This window comes from Juglans regia, chromosome 8, assembly GCF_001411555.2.
Source record: "Juglans regia cultivar Chandler chromosome 8, Walnut 2.0, whole genome shotgun sequence".
Classification (NCBI taxonomy): domain Eukaryota; kingdom Viridiplantae; phylum Streptophyta; class Magnoliopsida; order Fagales; family Juglandaceae; genus Juglans; species Juglans regia.
Window position 1 is genome coordinate 18,375,810 of NC_049908.1, and position 16,723 is coordinate 18,392,532.

Genomic DNA, 16,723 nt, shown 5'->3' on the forward strand with positions numbered 1-16,723 from the left:
ATATAAGAGTCACTCCGATGCGGCCCGGGTTGGGGCATACTTACCCTAAGGTCATGGTAGTACCATAGGATGCCCGCGAGCAAAAAACTCCAACCTCTTATTTTTGCCACTTTTCCCTCTATTGATTTCTTACATAGCGTGGGCAAAGTGGTGAAAGTAAGAGTTGCTCCGACTCGCCCCGCGTTGGGGCATACTGATCCTAAGGTCCTGGTAGTACCATAGGATGTCCGCGAGCAAAAACCTCCAACCACTTATTTGTGCCACTTTGCCCTCAATTGGTTTCCAACAAAGAAAGCGCAAAGTAGTAAAAATAAGAGTTGCTCCGATTCGCCCCGGCTTGGGGCATACTTACCCTAAGATCGTGGTAGTACCAGAGGATGCCCACGAGCAAAAAACTCCAGCTCTTATTTTTGCCACTTTGCTCTCAATTGGTTTCCAACTAAGCATGGACAAAGTGGTAAAAATAAGAGTTGCTCCGATTCGCCCCGGTTTGGAGCATACTTATCCTAAGGTCCTGGTAGTACCATAGGATGTCCGCGAGCAAAAACATCCAACCACTTATTTGTGCCACTTTGCCCTCAATTGGTTTCCAACAAAGAAAGCGCAAAGTAGTAAAAATAAGAGTTGCTCCGATTCGCCCCGGCTTGGGGCATACTTACCCTAAGATCGTGGTAGTACCAGAGGATGCCCACGAGCAAAAAACTCCAGCTCTTATTTTTGCCACTTTGCTCTCAATTGGTTTCCAACTAAGCATGGACAAAGTGGTAAAAATAAGAGTTGCTCCGATTCGCCCCGGTTTGGAGCATACTTATCCTAAGGTAGTGGTAGTACAGGGAAGCCCATGGGAAAACTCCAACCTCTTATTTTTGCCACTCTAAATTGGTTTCCAGCTAGCATGAGTAGTGGGAAAAATAAGGGATTCTCCAGATAGCCCGGTTGGGGGCATACTTACCCTAAGGTAGTGGTAGTTTCACAGGGAGGCCATGACAAAAACTCCAACCCCTCTTATTTTTTGCTTTGCTCTAGAATTGCTTTCCAACTAAAGCAGAGACAGAAGTGGAAAAAAAATAGGTTACTCAGTCTTGGTTGGGGGCATACTTACTAAGGTAGTGGTGAGTACCACACAGGAGGCTGTGACAAAAGGCTCAACCTCTTATTTTGCCACTTTGCTCTCAATTTGGTTTCCAACTAAGCATGGACAAAAGTGGTAAGAAAATAGGATATCAGTCGCCCGGTTTGGAGCATACTGCAGGTAATTAGTAGTACCACAGGGAAGCCCTTGACGAGCTCAACCTCTTATTTTTGCCACTTTGCTCTAATTGGTTTCCAGCTAAGCAAGGGCAAAGTGGAAAAGATAAGAGTTGCTCCGATTCGCCCCGGTTTGGGGCATACTTACCCTAAGGTAGTGGTAGTACCACAGGAAGCCCGTGAGCAAAAAACTCCAACCTCTTATTTTTGCCACTTTGCTCTAGTGGTTTCCAATAAAGCAAGGAGACAGAAGTGGAAAAAATAGAGTAGCTCAGGTTTGGGGCATACTTACCCTAAGGTAGTGGTAGTACCACAGGAAGCCCGCGAGCAAAAAACTCCAACCTCTTATTTTTGCCACTTTCTCTAAATTGCTTTCCAACTAAGCAAGGGCAAAGTGGAAAAAGTAAGAGTTGCTCCGATTCGCCCCGGTTGGGGGCATACTTACCCTAAGGTAGTGGTAGTACCACAGGAAGCCCGCGAGCAAAAAACTCGAACCTCTTATTTTTGCCACTTTGCTCTAATTGGTTTCCAACTAAGCAAGGGCAAAGTGGAAAAAATAAGAGTAGCTCCGATTCGCCCCGGTTTGGGGCATACTTACCCTAAGGTAGTGGTAGTACCACAGGAAGCCCGCGAGCAAAAAACTCCAACCTCTTATTTTTGCCACTTTGCTCTAAATTGCTTTCCAACTAAGCAAGGGCAAAGTGGAAAAAATAAGAGTTGCTCCGACTCGTCCCGGGTTGGGGCATACTTGCCCTAAGGTCATGGTAGTACCATAGGATGCCCACGAGCAAAAAACTCCAACCTCTTATTTTTGCCACTTTGCCCTCTATTGGTTTCCAACTAAGCATGGGCAAAGTGGTAAAAATAAGAGTTGCTCCGATTCGCACCGGGTTTTGGCATACTTACCCTAAGGTCGTGGTAGTACCATACGATGCCCTCGAGCAAATAACTCCAACCTCTTATTTTTGCCACTTTGCCCTCAATTGGTTTCCACTAAGCAACGGCGATGTGGTAAATATAAGAGTCACTCCGATGCGGCCCGGGTTGGGGCATACTTACCCTAAGGTCATGGTAGTACGATAGGAAGTCCGCGAGAAAAAAACTCCAACCGCTTATTTTTGCCACCTTGCCCTCTATTGATTTCTTACAGAGCATGAGCAAAGTGGTGAAAATAAGAGTTGCTCCGACTCGCCCCGGGTTGGGGCATACTTACCCTAAGGTCCTGGTAGTACTAAAGGATGCCCGCGAGCCAAAAACTCCATCCTCTTTTTTGTGCCACTTTGCCCTCAATTGGTTTCCAACTAAGCAAGGGCAAACTGGTAAAAATAAGAGTTTCTCCGATTCGCCCCGGGTTGGGGCATACTTATCCTAAGGTCGTGGTAGTACCACAGGAAGCCCGCGAGCAAAAAACTCCAACCTCTTATTTTTCCCACTTTGCCCTCAATTGGTTTCCACCAAGCAAGGGCAATGAGGCAAATATAAGAGTTTCTCCGATGCGCCCCGGGTTGGGGTATACTTACCCTAAGGTCATGGTTGTACCATAGGATGCCCCGGAGCAAAAAACTCCAACCTCTTATTTTTGCCACTTTGCCCTAAATTAGTTTCTTACTAAGCATGGGCAAAGTGGTAAATATAAGAGTTGCTCCGATTCGCCCAGGAGTGGGGCATACTTACTCTAAGGTCCTGGTAGTACCATAGGATGCCCACGAGCAAATAACTCCGACCTCTTATTTTTGCCCCTTTTGATGCAAACCAAGGAGTTGGACATGCTAGTTATACAAGTGGGAATGGAGCTGAATTTGTACAAGACCCTTTGTCATTTCCTAGTGGCCCAATTACAAGACTTAGAGCCAAACGTTTCAAGGAAGCACTAAAAGGGCTAATCCAAGAGAATTGGGCTGATTCTAAAAAGACCAAGATGGGCTCAAATAATATTCAAGACTTAATCCATGTCATCAAGGCAATTGAAGAGGCTAATTAGCACATAGAAATATGATGAATGGTCTGACCATTAAAGGACGTGAATTTGTTAAGTTTCAAGAATATTAAATAGGTGAATGAACTTGGTCTTGCCTGGGTACGTGAAATACATTGAATTTAGTCATTTAGTCATTTCTGGCTGCCTCTAGAAGTCCAAGAGGCCTAAATTTCGTGGGACTTGTTATGTTAATATTTGTGTTAAGGTGATAAGTTTGGAGCTTGAACGCCACAAGATTAACTTGATAAGTTCAAGGAGTTCTTTGAAGAACCAAGAGGAACACAAGACCTCACAAAAACAAATAAGTTTCTGAAATTTCCAATCTGCTATTAAAACTCGAAATAACCCCTTTATATACTTGGAACAACCCTCCAAGAATAGGAAAAGTCATAACTACAGCTTTAAAAGTAACACAAATATTAACATAACAAGTCCCACGAAATTTAGGCCTCTTGGACTTCTAGAGGCAGCCAGAAATGACTAAATGACTAAATTCAATGTAATTGTGATGAAACCCGATAACAATGATGGCTTGGAACCCCAAGATCGTATTGACAAGATTTGTTGAGCCTTGACCAGTCACCCAACTAGATGAGAACCAAGACTACGAAGGATTGTAAACGCCACACCCAGAAATCAGAATCAAGGTGATAAGTTTGGAGCTTGAACGCCACAAGATTAACTTGATAAGTTCAAGGAGTTCTTTGAAGAACCAAGAGGAACACAAGACCTCACAAAAACAAATAAGTTTCTGAAATTTCCAATCTGCTATTAAAACTCGAAATAACCCCTTTATATACTTGGAACAACCCTCCAAGAATAGGAAAAGTCATAACTACAGCTTTAAAAGCAACACAAATATTAACATAACAAGTCCCACGAAATTTAGGCCTCTTGGACTTCTAGAGGCAGCCAGAAATGACTAAATGACTAAATTCAATGTATTTCACGTACCCAGGCAAGACCAAGTTCATTCACCTATTTAATATTCTTGAAACTTAACAAATTCACGTCCTTTAATGGTCAGACCATTCATCATATTTCTATGTGCTAATTAGCCTCTTCAATTGCCTTGATGACATGGATTAAGTCTTGAATATTATTTGAGCCCATCTTGGTCTTTTTAGAATCAGCCCAATTCTCTTGGATTAGCCCATTTAGTGCTTCCTTGAAACGTTTGGCTCTAAGTCTTGTAATTGGGCCACTAGGAAATGACAAAGGGTCTTGTACAAATTCAGCTCCATTCCCACTTGTATGATTAGCATGTCCAACTCCTTGGTTTGCATCATTCTCCCCCTCTTGAGAAGGATTTGTCCTCAAATCATCACCTACATCAAAAGGAGACAAATCAGCAACATTAAAGCTTGCACTGACACCATACTCACCTGGTAAGTCAAGCTTGTAGGCATTATCATTGATGCGTTCTACTACTTGAAATGGCCCGTCACCCCGAGGTAGGAGTTTTGAACGCCGCTTCTCTGGAAAACGGTCCTTCCTTAAGTGCAACCAAACCCAATCTCCTGGTTGAAACACTACCTTCTTACGTCCCTTGTTGGCTTGATGGACATATTGTTTAGTCCTCCTTTCAATGTTCAGCCGTGCCTTTTCATGAATCATCTTTACAAATTCTGCCTTCTTTTTGCCATCTAAGTTCACACGTTCACTCAAAGGTAAAGAAGTTAAATCCAAAGGTGACAATGGGTTAAAGCCATAAACAATTTCAAATGGTGAAAACTTAGTTGCAGAATGTATACTTCTATTGTAAGCAAATTCAACATGTGGCAAACAATCTTCCCATGCTTTCAAGTTCTTTTTAATGATAGCACGCAACAAAGACGACAAAGTTCTATTTACTACTTCAGTTTGGCCATCCGTTTGTGGATGACAAGTAGTAGAAAACAACAACTTAGTTCCCAGCTTTCCCCACAAAGTCTTCCAAAAGTAACTCAAAAACTTTGCATCCCTATCAGAAACAATGGTCTTAGGCATACCATGTAACCTAACAATTTCTTTGAAGAACAAATCAGCTATATGTGATGCATCATCAGTTTTATGGCATGCAATGAAGTGTGCCATCTTGGAAAATCTATCTACCACCACAAAAACTGAATCTCTCCCCCTCTTAGTCCTAGGTAAACCTAAAACAAAATCCATAGAAATATCAGTCCAAGGTTCACTAGGTATTGGCAAAGGGGTGTACAAACCATGGGGTTTCAACTTAGACTTAGCCTGTTTACACGTGATACACTTCTCACAAATTCTTTCCACATCACGTTTCATATGAGGCCAAAAAAAATGTTCATGCAAAATTCCTAAAGTCTTAGCTACACCAAAATGACCCATCAAACCACCACCATGAGCTTCTCTCACAAGCAATTCGCGCAAAGAACATATTGGCAAACACAGTTTATTTTCCCGAAACAAAAATCCATCATACCTATAAAACTTACCAAACACCATTTTTTCACATGCATTGAACACATCACCAAAATCAGAATCTTGAGCATACAATTCCTTAATGTATTCAAAGCCAAGCATTTTTGTATCTAAAATGGAAAGTAAGGCATACCTTCGGGACAATGCATCAGCCACCACATTTTCCTTACCTTGCTTATATCTGATCACATACGGAAATGTTTCAATGAATTCCACCCACTTGGCATGGCGTTTGTTCAACCTTTGCTGTCCTTTCAAATGCTTCAAAGACTCATGATCTGTGTGAATCACAAACTCCTTTGGCCATAGATAGTGTTGCCAATTTTCCAAAGCCCTCACCAAGGCATACATCTCCTTATCATAAGTAGGGTAATTTAGGGCTGCCCCACTCAACTTTTCACTGAAATAAGCAATTGGACGGCCTTCTTGCATCAAAACAGCTCCAATTCCTATGCCTGAAGCATCACACTCAATTTCAAAAGTTTTAGCAAAGTTAGGTAAAACAAGCAAAGGTGCATTAGTTAACTTTTCTTTGATCAGACTAAATGCCTTTTCTTGTTCTTTTCCCCACTTAAACGGCACATTTTTCTTGATGACTTCAGTAAGAGGGGCGGCTAAGCTACTAAAATCACGCACAAACCGTCTATAGAAGCTAGCTAAGCCGTGGAAACTCCTCACTTGGCTGACTGTTGTAGGCGTTGACCACTCTTGGATTGCCTTCACCTTTTCCTCATCCACCTCAATTCCTCTCTTACTAACAACAAAACCAAGAAACACAAGCTTATCCGTGCAAAAGGTGCACTTTTTGAGGTTAGCAAACAACCTTTCTTTCCTTAGAATTTCCAAAACAGATTTCAAATGCATTACATGTTCTTCCAAATTTTTGCTATAGATCAGGATATCATCAAAATACACAACTACAAATCTGCCAATAAATGCTCGCAAAACATGGTTCATCAAACGCATAAATGTGCTCGGAGCATTAGTTAAACCGAAAGGCATCACTAACCACTCATACAAACCATATTTAGTCTTAAAAGCAGTTTTCCATTCATCACCTTCTTTCATCCTAATCTGATGATATCCACTCTTAAGATCAATTTTTGTAAAGACACAAGAACCATACAATTCATCCAACATATCATCTAGTCTAGGAATGGGATGACGATACTTTACCGTTATGTTGTTGATGGCTCGGCAGTCAACACACATCCTCCATGTTCCATCCTTCTTGGGAACTAACAGCACCGGAACCGCACAATGACTCATACTTTCACGCACAAACCCCTTCTCCAATAATTCACTTACTTGCCTCTGAAGTTCCTTGGTCTCCTCGGGATTACTCCTATAAGCAGGTCGGTTTGGAATTGATGCACTAGGTATGAAATCAATTTGATGTTCAATCCCTCGGATTGGAGGTAAACCATATGGTACCTCTTCAGGAAGGACATCTTCAAACTCCTGCAAAAGAGAAACATATATTGCTCGGCAAAGCACCGACGAGATCATTAGTACATAAAAGTTTAGGGGTGTAAATTTAAACCGGAAAACCGGAAAACTGGACCGGACCGGACCGAACCGGACCGGTTGGTCCGGTTTTGAACCGGTCCGGTCCGGAACCGGTTCCTATTTTATGAAAACCGGCCGGTTCCGGTCCGGTTCCGGTTCCGTAGTTTTTGAGACCGGACCGGACCGAACCGGACCGGTTGGAAAAAAAAAATATAAAAATTAATTTATATATTATACAAAATATTTATATATATGATATATAATTATATATATATAATTATATATCATATATGAAAAAATTTTATATTATAATTTATAAATAATAACATAAAATGTTAATCTTAAATATGAACATTTGTAATTTATTTGATCATATGTTATTAATATAATTATATATAAGATAATGTTGTTATAATTTATAAAATAAAAGTTTAATCTTAAAGATAAAAATTTAATTGATCATATGCTTTAAGCATAATATATATATTAAATTTTTAATAATATTTTATAATAAGAATTAACACTTTATTATATGTTTTTTACATTTAAAAAAAACCGGAAAACCGGACCGGACCGGAACCGGTAAAACCGGAAGTACCGGTTTAGGAGGGTAATCGGGGCGTAATCGGTTTTGAAAAATACAAAACCGGTACATACCGGTTCGGTCCTAGATTTTGTCCAAAACCGGACCGGACCGGACCGGTTACACCCCTACATAAAAGAGCCTCCTTGTACATGAGTACAATAAGGGGCTGGTGTGAAAATAATGCTCTCTTGATCTCACTTTTTTTTGCAATGTAATTGAATTTTTCCTCTCTTGCTCTCACTATAGCCGAAATCCTCTCTCTTTCTTTTTCACTCTGATCAATGTTTTTCTCTCCTTTTTTTTTTAAGTCCTTTTTTTCAGTTTCGGCCTTCCTTTCCTTTTCCTTTTTTTTTTCATTCGAACTTTGTAACTTTAATTGGTCCTCCCTGACCTGTTTTGGAGTTAATGGCACAAGAGTAATAGGTTGCCTATTAAGAGTGAAGGAATACTTATTTGTGAATCCATCATGCGTAAGCCTCAGATCATTCTGCCATGGTCTTCCCAACAGTAAATGGCATGCGTGCATAGGAACCACATCACAAAGCACCTCATCCTCATATTTGCCAATGGATAATGCCACCAACACTTGTCTTGTCACCTTGATTTCCCCACATTCATTCAACCACTGAAGCCGGTAAGGTTGAGGATGTTTCAAGGTAGTTAAAGCCAATTTCTCCACCAAATAAGTGCTGGCTACATTTGTGCAACTCCCACCATCGATAATGACACTGCAAACTTTGTTATTTACAAAGCACCGAGTATGAAACAAGTTCTCCCTTTGGTTACTTTCTTCCTGATATGAACCCGCGGGAAAGGAATCCCTTGAACCCACAGTCAATTTGAAAACTTCCCAAGAAAGCCAAAATCAAGTCAAAGGATGGAGAACCTAGACCCGATGAGAACTTGTTTCAAGAACCTAGATTATATTAAAATCTAGACCCGTTGAAGAACCCGTCTCAAGAACCCAGATTACAAAGGAGGAACGCCACAAAGGTTGTGATTTACCTTTGATAAGTTCAAAAGTTCAATTAAGAACAAGAGGAGTAAAACTCAACTCACAATGAATAAATTCATCAAATTTCATAAACTTCATAATCTGATTAGAATGAGGCTACATAGAGTATTTAAAGCAAAACCTAATGAAACCCTAGCCAAAATAAACCCCCATCTTCCAAAAGTGCCCCTGGATGAACAGTGCCGCGGCTACAGTGCCGTGCTACAGTACTCGGCTACAGTAACCCTAACCCTAGTTCAATAAAATAATAACTTTCCCAACATGCCCTTGCATAGGCTCCCTTAAGTCCTTCTCATAATAAACTCAATTATTCTAAACTAATAAAATAAGTTCTTTAAATGAATTAAATAAGTTGAAACCCTTCAAGAGTCCAAAGCCTTTAAGTCTTGTCGTTGCCCTCTTCCGTAGCTGATCAAATGAATTAAAATTGGATCTTCATCCTTCAAGCCCCATCTTGAATGTTGGGCTCTTGCTAAACTTGTCCCAAATGGATTACATCAATCCTTGCATTTTCTCATTGATCTTCTTGGCCCATCTGGAAGTTGCAAATGATCTTTAAGACTAGACCCATCTTGGTTCCCATCACTTCCTCCTTAACCTGCACATTGAGAACTCGCCTTGCAACCAATAAATCTCCAACCACAGCATTTTGCTCATCGTCAGCATCCTCCATAGATGGCATATCATCATTATCTACTTCTTCCTCATTTTCTGACTCAAGCTCTCCTTGGGCATTTATCACCATCACCCTCTTGTTTACACACTGGCTGGCTATATGTCCGCGCCCCTGACATTTAAAACATTTAATATCACGTGTCTTAGAACTTGAAGTCTCGATTGTACCTGAAGTAGTGGCGGTCTTTAAGTTGGCATTCTTAGAGGATTCAAATTTTGGCTTATTTTGTTGCTGCTCGTCCCTTTTTGGAGTTGTCTTCCACGAGCTGGTTGTAGCCATAGGCAGTCCCCTCCTAGCCAATCCCTTTCGTTTGAATTGTTCCTCCACCTTTATGGCTTGATGCACCATATCTGTCAACTCAACATAGTGCTGCATCTCGACTATATCCGCAATCTCACGATTTAAACCGTGCAAAAACCTAGCCATGGTGGCTTCCGGGTCCTCTTCTACATTTGCCCGGATCATAGCTACCTTGATATGAACCCGCGGGAATGAAATCCCTTGAACCCACAGTCAATTTGAAAATACCCCAAGAAAGCCAAAATCAAGTCAATGGATGGAGAACCTAGACCCGATGAGAACTCGTTTCAAGAACCTAGATTATATTAAAATCTAGACCCGTTGAAGAACCCGTCTCAAGAACCCAGATTACAAAGGAGGAACGCCACAAAGGTTGTGATTTACCTTTGATAAGTTCAAAAGTTCAATTAAGAACAAGAGGAGTAAAACTCAACTCACAATGAATAAATTCATCAAATTTCATAAACTTCATAATCTGATTAGAATGAGGCTACATAGAGTATTTAAAGCAAAACCTAATGAAACCCTAGCCAAAATAAACCCCCATCTTCCAAAAGTGCCCCTGGATGAACAGTGTCGCGGCTACAGTGCCGCGCTACAGTAGGCTACAACCCTAACCCTAGTTCAATAAAATAATAACTTTCCCAACATGCCCTTGCATAGGCCCCCTTAAGTGCTTCCCATAATAAACTCAATTATTCTAAACTAATAAAATAAGTTCTTTAAATGAATTAAATAAGTTGAAACCCTTCAAGAGTCCAAAGCCTTTAAGTCTTGTCGTTGCCCTCTTCCGTAGCTGATCAAATGAATTAAAATTGGATCTTCATCCTTCAAGCCCCATCTTGAATGTTGGGCTCTTGCTAAATTTGTCCCAAATGGATTACATCAATCCTTGCATTTTCTCATTGATCTTCTTGGCCCATCTGGAAGTTGCAAATGATCTTTAAGACTAGACCCATCTTGGTTCCCATCATTCCCCCTCTCCTCAAAATGATTCGACCTCGAATCTTCACCTGGATCAAAGGGAAAATTGTTAGTAACATCGAAAATAGTAGAAACATGATACTTACCTGGAAGATCCATTACATATGCATTTTCATTAATTTGTTTAAGAATTTGGAATAGTCCATCCAAGCTACTCATGTCATCAACTAGTAAAGACTTTAAATCTGAAGGAGGAAATTGATTAAGTAAACAAACAATTTCAATTGGTGAAAATTTAGTAGTAGCATGAACACCAATTATATGTAAACTCAATGAATGGCAAACAATACTCCCACAAATGTTCATGAAGTACATCTAAAGTTTTCCTCGAACCAAAATGACCACTCCAATATGCATGCTCAATGAATGGCAAATGATACTCCCGCAAACATTCATGCAACAAGTCAATGAATGGCAAATGATACTCCCGCAAACGTTCATGCAACAAGTTAATGAATGGCAAATGATACTCCCATAAACGTTTATGCAACATGTCTGAAATCTTATTTTCACGAGAATGACCACTCCAATTATATGCAAACTCAATGAAAAGCAAATGATACTCCCGCAATCGTTCATGCAACACGTCAATGTATAGCAAATGATACTCCCACAAATGTTCATGCAATACATCAATGAATGACAAATGATACTTCCACAAACGTTCGTGCAACAAGTCTTTGAATGGCAAATGGTATTCCCACAAACAGTCATGCAACACAACAAAAGTTTTCCTTACACCATGGTTACCCAACAAACCAGCATGTCCATCGCACACAAGCAACTTACGCATAAAACTAGTAGGCACACAAAATCTATTCATTCTAAACAAGTACCAATCTAGTTTATAGAACTTACCAAAAGATGCATTCTCACATGTTCCATACACACTAGCAAAGTCATCATTATTAGCATGCAATTCCTTAACATATTCAAATATCAACAATTTCGCATCTAAAATGAAGACAAGGACATACCTTCTTGCTAAAGCATCAACCACAAAATTTTTCATACCTTGTGTGTATTTGAATACATGAGGAAAAGTCTCAACACAATCCTCCTGCTTAGTATGCATTCTAGTCAACAACTTACCTTGTCCCTTTAAGTGTGTCAATGACTCTTGTTTTTCCAAGAAAGGTCGATTAAGAATTGTCGCACCTGGCATAAAATCAATATAGTGCTCTATCTCCCTAAAAGGTGGCAATCCACAAAAGACACCACTAGGAAACATGACCTCATATCCCTGCAACAAAGAGACAACAATACTAGGTAAACATACGTCAAGTCCGTTAGGATTAAGACTCGCCTTAGCACAAAAACTCACTTTTCTCTTTGTTTTTCTTTCACTTTCTTCACACTCTCTTTTCTTTCCACTCTCTTTTTCTTTTTCACTCTCTTTTTCATAATTACTTTTCAACTCATTCTCTCTTTTGCTTATGGTTTTAGTCTCACCCTCTTCTTTTTTCTCTCTCATTTTTCTGTCTTTCTCCATTTCGGTCTCACTGTTTCTTTTCTTCTCAATCTCACCTTCACTCTTTCTTTTCAGCACAATCTCACTTTCGCTGTCACCTTCACTCTTACTATTAAGCTCATTCTCACTTTTTCTTGAGGTTTCAGCCTCATCCAAATCTTTTCCCTTTGGTGGTTCGGTCTTCTCCTTTGCTACAACTTGATCATTTTTGTTCCCACTTTGGTTTCCAAGAAGTACTAGAAACCGAAATATACCTTGATGTACCATTTCCTTTTAGCCGTCTCTCCACCTTCATAGCCATGTGCACTATGTCCTCTACCTCCTCATAATGTTGCAACTCAACTACATTGGCTATCTCCCTATTCAACCCCCTCAAAAATCTTTTCATTATGGCCTCCCGATCCTCCACTACATTAGCCCGAATCATAGCCACCTCCATCTCCTTATGGTAGTCTTCTACACTCCTAGACCCCTGTATAAGATTTTGTAATTTTTTGTAGAGGTCTCTATAGTAGTGGCTAGGTACAAATCTCCGCCTCATGATAGCTTTCAACTCTCTCCATGTTTCTACAGGCCTCTCAAAATTCCTCCTCCTATTGGATACTAATTGATCCCACCAAATAATTGCATAATCAGTGAACTCAATTACAACCAACTTCATCTTTTTCTGCTCAGAGTAATTATGACAATCAAACACCAACTCTATTCTTTTTTCCCACTCTAAATAAACTTCAGGGTCAATTCTACCTTGGAATGATGGTATTTTCATTTTGATGCTTCCAAGGTTCTTATCTACTCTATCTCGACCCCCTGAGTTTGCCCTAAGGCCTCTTCCATGCCTAACTCTTCTATGTCTACCCAATCCAACTTCAGATGTTAGTACTTCCTCATCCTCACCATACTCTCCATTCTCATACCCATTCTTAATATTAGGCTCATGTCGCCTCCTATCTTTCTCTGCTTGCAGATTTCTAACCATTGCTTCTTGGTTATCCATGCTATTCCTCACTTCACCTAACACCAAGTTCAACCGCTCAAACTCATGTTGCATGGCATGCAACACAAAGGATGAGTTATCTACTCGCCCCCTTGGTGATGAGCTACTCCGAAGAGACATTAGAAGGTGCTGCACAGAAGAATGTTAGTGGTAAAAAAGAAAACCTCACACACTCCCTTACGTGTTTCAACTCGAATAATGACACTCTACTCGTGTTTCACTCTTAATGGCTTTTTCCCGATAATAGACTCACACTCTCTTGCCTTTTACCTCAATAGTTTTTCCACTCAAGTTCTTTCAGAACTAAATGAACTCAATCAAGACAAGACAACCTTGTTTTATCCCAACTAGTAATTAGATTCAGGAAACAAGAACAAGAGAAACATGAAGGAATAAAAATGACACGAGAATCAATGAAGTTATACGAATGAAAGAGAAGCAATAAGACAAGATACCAACTTGAGTGATGTATGCAGCAGCCCCTTTGATGATAAGGTTCAATCAACAAATTTCTTTCTTTCTCATTGTTGTAACTATGTAGCAACTTTGAATATGCTACATTCTCTTCTCTTCAACTTCTTTTTTTTTTTTTGGAATTTTCTTTTCTTTTCTTTTCTTTTCCTTTCCTTTCTTTTCTTTTCTTTTCTTTTCCTTTCCTTTCTTTTCTTTTCTTTTCTTTTCCTTTCTTTTCTTTTCTCTAATTCATCCACAAACAGCAATATTCAATTGTGAAAACCAACCAATTGAATTCAAACACACAAACGTGGACAATGAAATAGAAAAGAATCAATGGAACGGCACTCCAAGCAATTGACAAATTTAGAGATGCAAGAAACCCTAGAATTTTGAAACCCTAGGTGATGCAAATTTCAGCCAAACCCAAAACCTTAAGAATTTCGGCAGCCTACTTTTTGTTTCTATTTTTTTTTTTTGGCAACCCTAGAATTAAATTTAAGGATGCTAAAATTAAAAGATAGAATCAAACCTGATTGGAAACCTTGCTCTGAATACCAAATGATATGAACCCGCGGGAATGAAATCCCTTGAACCCACAGTCAATTTGAAAATACCCCAAGAAAGCCAAAATCAAGTCAATGGATGGAGAACCTAGACCCGATGAGAACTCGTTTCAAGAACCTAGATTATATTAAAATCTAGACCCGTTGAAGAACCCGTCTCAAGAACCCAGATTACAAAGGAGGAACGCCACAAAGGTTGTGATTTACCTTTGATAAGTTCAAAAGTTCAATTAAGAACAAGAGGAGTAAAACTCAACTCACAATGAATAAATTCATCAAATTTCATAAACTTCATAATCTAATTAGAATGAGGCTACATAGAGTATTTAAAGCAAAACCTAAAGAAACCCTAGCCAAAATAAACCCCCATCTTCCAAAAGTGCCCCTGGATGAACAGTGCCGCGGCTACAGTGCCGTGCTACAGTACTCGGCTACAGTAACCCTAACCCTAGTTCAATAAAATAATAACTTTCCCAACATGCCCTTGCATAGGCTCCCTTAAGTCCTTCTCATAATAAACTCAATTATTCTAAACTAATAAAATAAGTTCTTTAAATGAATTAAATAAGTTGAAACCTTTCAAGAGTCCAAAGCCTTTAAGTCTTATCGTTGCCCTCTTCCGTAGCTGATCAAATGAATTAAAATTGGATCTTCATCCTTCAAGCCCCATCTTGAATGTTGGGCTCTTGCTAAATTTGTCCCAAATTGATTACATCAATCCTTGCATTTTCTCATTGATCTTCTTGGCCCATCTGGAAGTTGCAAATGATCTTTAAGACTAGACCCATCTTGGTTCCCATCATACCTCCATCTCCTTGTAATACTCATCCACACTTTTAGATCCTTGAATTAACCTCTGTAATTTTTGATACAATCCCCTATAATAGTGGCTGGGTACAAAACGCTTCCTCATAAGCATTTTCATTTCCTCCCAATTGTCCACGGGTGGCTCTCTATTCCTCCTCCTATTAATCAGTAATTGATCCCACCACACAATGGCATAATCGGTAAATTCAATTGCAGCCAACTTAACCTTCTTTATCTCTGAGTAGTTGTGACAATCAAAAACCATCTCCATTTTAGTTTCCCACTCCAAATAAACTTCAGGATCATTTTTACCTTGAAAAGATGGGATTTTAATCTTTATATTTCCTAAATCGTTATCCCTCCTAGGCCTACCCATCCTAGCTTCTCTATTTCTATACCCACGCTCAATCCTGCCTCGGTTCAAATATTGCTCATCAAACTCCTCCGACTCCGCCTCTCCATCAACATTCCGCCACGGACCACGCCCACCATGCTGCCTATTGTGGATGTCATGTTGCTGGCCCCTAGGAGTTTCCGCTTCTACCCTGTCCAACCTTTCGTGAATAGGTTCTAATTCAGCCCTCAACATACGCCTCATCTCCCCTAACATCGCTTGCATTTGGAGGTTTGGAACTGGAGGTTGTCGAAATTCTTCTGTTGTGTCTTCTTCTTGATTATTAGACATGTTTTAAAATCTGCAAACAAAGTTAGAATCCTCACAAGCACTCCCTCACGTGTTTCACTCAAGAATTGATACACTTGCACTCGTGTTTTCACTCTAAACGGCTTTTACCCTCATATGGTCTCGCACACTCTTGCCTTTTTCCACTCTTCTGTGTCTTCTTTAGTTCTTAATCGAATTTCAAGAAACTCATTCAAAATAATCCAGCAGCAATTCAGAAAATAAACAACCAAAACTCATCAAAAGTTCAAGTACTTGAATAAGGTGAGATACAAGATTGAAAGGAAGAAGTTTTCTTACTGGAATCGTGTACCCTTTTTTTTTTTTTTTTTAAACACAGCAGGAACAGGAAATAGAACGAAGATAAAAGATAGACAAACTTATCTTAGAACCAAAGCTCTTGATACCAAAATGATATGAACTCCACCAACAATTGTGATGAAACCCGATAACAATGATGGCTTGGAACCCCAAGATCGTATTGACAAGATTTGTTGAGCCTTGACCAGTCACCCAACTAGATGAGAACCAAGACTACGAAGGATTGAAAACGCCACACCCAGAAATCAGAATCAAGGTGATAAGTTTGGAGCTTGAACGCCACAAGATTAACTTGATAAGTTCAAGGAGTTCTTTGAAGAACCAAGAGGAACACAAGACCTCACAAAAACAAATAAGTTTCTGAAATTTCCAATCTGATATTAAAACTCGAAATAACCCCTTTATATACTTGGAACAACCCTCCAAGAATAGGAAAAGTCATAACTACAGCTTTAAAAGTAACACAAATATTAACATAACAAGTCCCACGAAATTTAGGCCTCTTGGACTTCTAGAGGCAGCCAGAAATGACTAAATGACTAAATTCAATGTATTTCACGTACCCAGGCAAGACCAAGTTCATTCACCTATTTAATATTCTTGAAACTTAACAAATTCACGTCCTTTAATGGTCAGACCATTCATCATATTTCTATGCGCTAATTAGCCTCTTCAATTGCCTTGATGACATGGA

The 16,723-nt window shown here is 39.7% G+C and overlaps 1 protein-coding gene across 1 annotated transcript; it reads right to left on the reverse strand.

Moving 5' to 3' along the window:
* Positions 1 to 1,022: 1,022 nt before the first annotated feature.
* LOC118349200 lies at positions 1,023 to 15,711 on the reverse strand. The gene is made up of 10 exons (XM_035692794.1): positions 15,025 to 15,711; positions 12,637 to 12,876; positions 9,470 to 9,919; positions 9,359 to 9,439; positions 8,235 to 8,550; positions 6,869 to 7,125; positions 5,796 to 6,442; positions 4,891 to 5,663; positions 4,522 to 4,743; positions 1,023 to 1,039 (listed from the first exon to the last, which is right to left on the reverse strand). The coding sequence occupies exons 1-10, from the start codon at positions 15,709 to 15,711 to the stop codon at positions 1,023 to 1,025; spliced, it is 3,690 nt and encodes a 1,229-aa protein (XP_035548687.1).
* Between the last annotated feature and the right edge of the window lie 1,012 nt (positions 15,712 to 16,723).